This window comes from Carlito syrichta, unplaced genomic scaffold (assembly GCF_000164805.1).
Source record: "Carlito syrichta isolate Samal-C Ts95f unplaced genomic scaffold, Tarsius_syrichta-2.0.1 Scaffold176317, whole genome shotgun sequence".
Taxonomy (NCBI): Eukaryota; Metazoa; Chordata; class Mammalia; order Primates; family Tarsiidae; genus Carlito; species Carlito syrichta.
In genome coordinates this window covers 34,980-40,496 of record NW_007120413.1, presented here as the reverse complement: position 1 = coordinate 40,496, position 5,517 = coordinate 34,980, and the positions used below count along the sequence as shown (strand labels likewise).

Genomic DNA, 5,517 nt, shown 5'->3' with positions numbered 1-5,517 from the left:
GCCATGGGACCCGCTGAGACAATAGCAGTGGTACAGGTCAAGCAGCTCTGAGCCTGCCAGGTGGGCTCGCCCTGGGCAGTGGCAGCAGCATCTGCCAAGCTGTGAAGATACCTGGGACAGACCAGTGGCCAGGGGGAGGCCAGGGAAGAGACTGGAGGACAAGGCCACCGAGGATGCTCCGGCCCCAGTCATGCGAATGACCTTGGGCCTGACATGGAACGACAAGCCACCCAATCCCAAGGCCCGGCTGAAGGACAAGGCCTGAATGAAGGGGCCCACAGAGCCTCACCCCACTTACCTCCTCTTTGCCACCAGTCTCCCGCTTGCTCTCTTCTATGGCCATCTGCAGCCTCAGGTCGTCCCCACGCCGGATCCGTTCTTCCTGTGGACACGGAGCAGCCACCCAGAGGGTTCAGTGCTTGAGCCAGTAGATGCAGCCACCCCCCACCTAGAAGGCCCCATGGTCCCCTCCCACTTCAACAAAGGTGACTGGAAACTAAAATGGGATGCGGACAACGTATGGAATGAGGGGGGGACACAGGGAAGGGCGTGTGGTCTGGGGATGAGGAGTACAGGGACCATGCTGGGGACGGCCCAGGACAGGTCCTGCCAAGTGGGGGAAAGCACTGGGTCCCAGGGAGACAGGGCAGCCCTTTTCATCATGGCCTCCTGTCAGGCGCCTGGCTCGGTGGCATCTCCCACCCTGGCGTCCACCCAGGTCCTGCCTGGTCTGAGGTCCTATGGCTGAAGACACTGAGGTTTCCAGGCGCCTGAGCCTATAGCTGGGCCCACCAGGGGGGCAGGGGCACCTGAGGAAGGGCCAGCGGGGCTAGTCCGCAGGGAGACCCAGCCGGGGCAGGGAGGCTGCTCTGACCTTATCGTGCTCCTCTCGGCTCAAACTAAGGGCCAGCTGGAGCTGGACGTCGTCCTCGGGGCCGCAGGATGGGGGCTGGGGGAGAGAGAGTGTGAGGGGCGAGGGGAGGTGGCCAGGGCCAGAGTCACAGAGAGGCAGGCCAAGAGAGGGACGGCCAGGTCAGACGGGCTAGGGGAGTGAGCGGCCATCACCCAAACCAGCAAGGGCGGGCAGAGAGAGGAGCGCAGAGGGACAGATGGCCAAGGAAAGGCCAGGCAGGACAGGCCCCAGAGAGAAAAGGAAGGGACAGAGGACAGGACTGGGGAGAGGAGTGGGTGAGAGCACAGGACAGAGGTGCAGAGTGCTCAGTGGAGGCAGGAGGGGCCTGGGTGAGGCATGGAGACGATGGCAGCACGGCAAGGCCACACACACGCACCAGTACCTGGTCGGCCTCCTCCTTGCTCATGGCCAGGGCCAGCTGCAGCTGCAGCTCCTCCTCCCCGCTGCTCTGCGGCCAGGCCTGCTCCGCCTCGGGTGGAGGCCCAGAGCCCACAGCTGCCGACGAGGCTGCAGGAGAAGCGGGGGTAAGGCCCTGCCGGGGAGCAGAACCACAGCCCACAGCCCAGACCCGTGGCCTCGGAAGGCAAAGGTGGGGACTGAGAGGCGAGGAGCAGACAAAGCCTTCAGCAGAGGGGAGTGAGGCGGGAATTGAGAAGGGCAGGAGTAAATGTGCTAGTGGGCCTTGGGAGCCTGAGCTCTGATGCCAGGGCTCCCCATAAGCCTTGGGGTCTGTCCTGGGACCCCAGGGGACAGGAAGTCCTTCCTCCTGGGTCTCCCAGGCCTGCGGCCTCCAGTATAGCCCAGGGAGAAGTCTGGGCCTCAGTGTCCAAGGCCTTCTGGGACTGCAGTTCTGGTAGGGAATGGGAAGGACAGCATCTGTTCAGACTGTGGGATCCAAGGCCCAGTAAGGGAGGGAGCGGGCCAAGAGGAGCCCTGGTTCCAGGAGGTGAGGGAGGAAGTCCCAGGGCACACAAAAGCACGGCTGGTCCCCGCCCAGAGAGGGCTGAGATAGCCCCAGCCTTTGAGGCAGCCTCTCCTTGTCGCCCGTCCATTCTGCCATTGTTCACTCCACTCCCTAAGGCCAAGCAGGACAGGCTCTGTCCACTCCATTCCCCAAGGCCACCTAGGATAGGTTCTGTCCACCTCACTCCCCCAGGACCTATAGATCCTTGTCCCACTGCCACACAGAGGACAGGCTCCATCTGGGCCCCAGGGCCATCACCCCAGCCTCCAAGGCTCTGGAGCAGAACCCACCCCTCCTGCCCCCACCCTCCCCACCGTGGGTTCCTCAGCCAGGTCTGTGCTCCAGCTCCAAATCTGTAGCACCTGTGTCCTGGGTTCCCACCCACCGCCCGGTCCAGGCCTCTCCTCACAGGCAGGCCCTGGCTCCTCCTCACCCCACACTGCAGCAAGCAGCTGCACCGCAGCCCCACCTGCACTCAGTGCAGCCAGTCCTGGGCCAGACCCGGCCAGGTGTCCCCAGGAGGGGATGGGTGCATGAGAAGCCCCGAGGGGACGTGAGTGCCAAGGCCAGGGAGGGGGACATACAGGCTGGGACTGGGATGACAAATGAGAAGGGGTGAGAAAGAACCAAAGGGGCTGACAGACCAGGTGGATAAGGAACGATCTGGGAGGACAGATGGACTGGGGGGCACAGGTGAGGATGGTACCTGTATCCCCCTTTCTGTGCCCCAGTGGCTACCTCCAGAACTCTCAGGATTCCCAGGTGGGTGCTGGGAGCACACGCCCCATTGCCAAGCCTCTGCCCTGCAAATGCCCCGAGGCCCCAGCCCTCAGCACCCAGCCCTGAGCCAGCAGGCCCACCTCACGCTTCCCAGGAGTGAAGGCACCAAGCCAGCACAGACCCGGCCTTCTCATCCCGGGTGCCAGCCTTGGTGCTCCCCAGGGCGATCAGCCCCTCCCAGCCTGCACACCCTACTGCCCTCGCCCTCCACCCCCCACCCCTCCACATAGCCTGCTCCAGGACAGGGGCCAACAGACTAGGGCCACAACCAAAGCTGTCCTAGAAAGGTCTAAGAAATGGCTGAGAGAAAAATGAAAACGATAGATCAAGATGTGTGACAGCAACATGAAATTCAAGTTTCCAAGTCTGTAACGAGTCTGAGAACGTATGAGGACTCCTTCACTCCCTTGTGGATGGACCAGTATGGCCTGAAAGTGGGAGAGACTCATACTCTGCCCTTTAGGGGAGAAGTGCAACCTTCTCTGCTCTAGGACCTTCAGCCACTAAGGGTCCCAGGCTCCCTCCCGGCTCCACCAACGACCCTCCTCAGCCACCCCAACCCCGTCTGATCCCCTGGAGTCAGCAAGGCCACCCACACCCTGCCTCCTGGCGGCCCCAGCACTAATCACTCCTATGCCGCCCAGCTCCCCTTCCAACACCCAGCTCAGCTTCCAGCACCATCTGTAGGCTCACAGGTCTTCGGTGGGCCTCACACATCCTTCTGTGCCCTGTATCTCCAAGAGGGTGCCGAACAGTGACCCCAAATAAGACACAACTAAACGGAAGGCCTACTCTCCCTTAGACAAGCCCAGAGCGTCCAGCCTGACTCCGGGGGGTCACAGGCTCCCCTGCCCTGGTAAACCCAGCCAATACCACTACTTAGGGCAGCTCCACATGTGACCCAGAAAGCAGCAAGAGCCTCCCAGACATTCCCCCAGCATTCCCCACACTGGCCGTGAGCTCCTGACCAACACAGAACACATACTCCAGCAGAGCCCAGGATGCACATCCCATCCACACAGCTGGAAACGTCTTGTGAGACAGACCCACGCCTGACAATGTGGGCTATGCTATTTCCATTTTCTTTCTTGAGTCAGTGTCGCCCAGGCTGGAGAGCAGGGGAACGCTCACGACTACTAACATCCTCAACCTGCTGGGCTCAGGCAATCCACCTCAGCGTTGCCAAGTAGCTGAAACTACAAGTATATGCCACCACACCTGGCTAATTTTTCGATTTACTGTAGAAACAAGGTCTCTCCAAGTGGCCTAGGATGGTCTTGAACCCCCAGGCTCAGGCAATCCAATCGCCTCAGCCTCCCAAAGTGCTGGGATGACAGGCATGAGCCACCACACCAGGCCTCAACTTTTTTTTAACACAGATCACCACCCACCACTCTGAGCCCGCTCCCTGATAACATTTAAAAGGCTGTTAAAAGCAGACCCAGAGGCCTTGCGGTGACCACAGGCTGGGACTCCAGCCTTCCCCTTGTGTCTTGTCCAGACTACCCTCATCCTGGCACCCATGGAGGGCCAGCACCCTCAGGGGTCAGCATGCGTGTGCCCTCAGAGGGCCGGCCCTAGGCTATGTCTGGGGAGCCAGGTCACCAGCTGCTCTCAGAAAGGACCATGGCACTTGCCTGGCAGTTCCTCTAGGCCAGGGCCACCTTCCTCCCCGACGCCCCTCAGCCCTGCAGCTGATAATGAGTGTGCTGTCCTCAGAGTTGCAGGGAGGAGGGGGAGAAGGAAAGGGCCCAGGGGAGCCCAGGACCAGGCCCGGGGGGAAAAGGACAAGGGCTCGGCACTGGGCCCAGGGGCCCTGGCAAGAGGAGATTCCAGACCAGAGCCCAGGCCGCAAACACTGGGGAGAAAAGGGATGGGCCTCACCTGTGGCAGTCTGCGCCAGCTTCTCCTTGGTCTTGAGAGCGTGCGCCCTCTCCTCCCGCAGCCGGTCCTCATCACGCAGCAGGGCTACCAGCTGCTTAGCCTTCTCACGCACATTCACGCCCTGGTCCTTGCCATCGCGGTCCACGTACTGAAAGTCCTTCAGAGTCTGCACGGCATACATGTTCTCCTTGCACTGCTGCGACACACGCTCTGAGCCCGTCTTGATGAGGTATTCCATCAGCGTCATGGCCTGCAGGGAGGTGCACCATCATGCCAGGTGCCTGAAGGCGGCTGGAGACCATGCAAGGCCCAGGATCCATGTGTCACCGGCGGGCAGACACACATCTACCCACACAACAGAGTACTACCCAACCACAAGGAGTAAAGCATGGACACATGCTGTCACACGAACCAAAGCCAGACATGAGCGGCCACACAGTGCACCCCCCCACTGTGTGCCGTGTGCACAACAGGCAAATCCAGAGACAGAGAGGAGGTCACAGGCTGCCAGGGGCTGGAGGGAGGGACGCTGTAAAGTTACGGGTTTTCTTTCAGGGAGATGAAAGTTCTGCAGCTAAATATGCACCGTGCTGTGAATACACACAATGCCTCAAACTGTTTGATTTAAAGAGGTGAACTGCACCGTATATAAGCTCTATCTCAATCAGAACTCAAGAGGGGAGTGACAGCTTTGGGCACTACAGTGGGCACTGCTTAGTGACTTGGAGCCTGCTCTATTTATTTTCTGGTTTGTTTTTTTTTAATTGGGGTCTCACTCTGTCACCCAGGCACACTCAAAGTCACTGCAGCCTCACACTACTGGGCTCAGGTGATCCTTTCGCCTCAGCCTCCCAAGTAGCTGGGACTACAGGCATGCGCCACCAGGCCAGGCTAACTCTTTCTTTAAGAAAAAACCTGCCGGGTTCAGTGGCTCAGCCTGTAATCCCACGCCTTTGGGAGGCTGAGGTGAGTGGAT

The 5,517-nt window shown here is 60.3% G+C and overlaps 1 protein-coding gene across 1 annotated transcript in view; it reads right to left on the bottom strand.

The window, feature by feature from the left end:
- Nucleotides 1–298: 298 nt before the first annotated feature.
- The window catches only part of EPN1 (epsin 1), a gene marked incomplete at its 3' end in the record, with an annotated part of 11,045 nt that continues 5,826 nt past the window's right edge, over nucleotides 299–5,517 (bottom strand). Inside the window, exons 2-5 of the mRNA XM_021709339.1 lie at nucleotides 4,542–4,791; nucleotides 1,296–1,420; nucleotides 875–949; nucleotides 299–382 (exon numbers count right to left, since the gene is read on the bottom strand). Of these exons, the coding sequence (XP_021565014.1) occupies nucleotides 299–382; nucleotides 875–949; nucleotides 1,296–1,420; nucleotides 4,542–4,791 (534 nt within the window). The remainder of the gene's footprint in view (nucleotides 383–874; nucleotides 950–1,295; nucleotides 1,421–4,541; nucleotides 4,792–5,517) is intronic.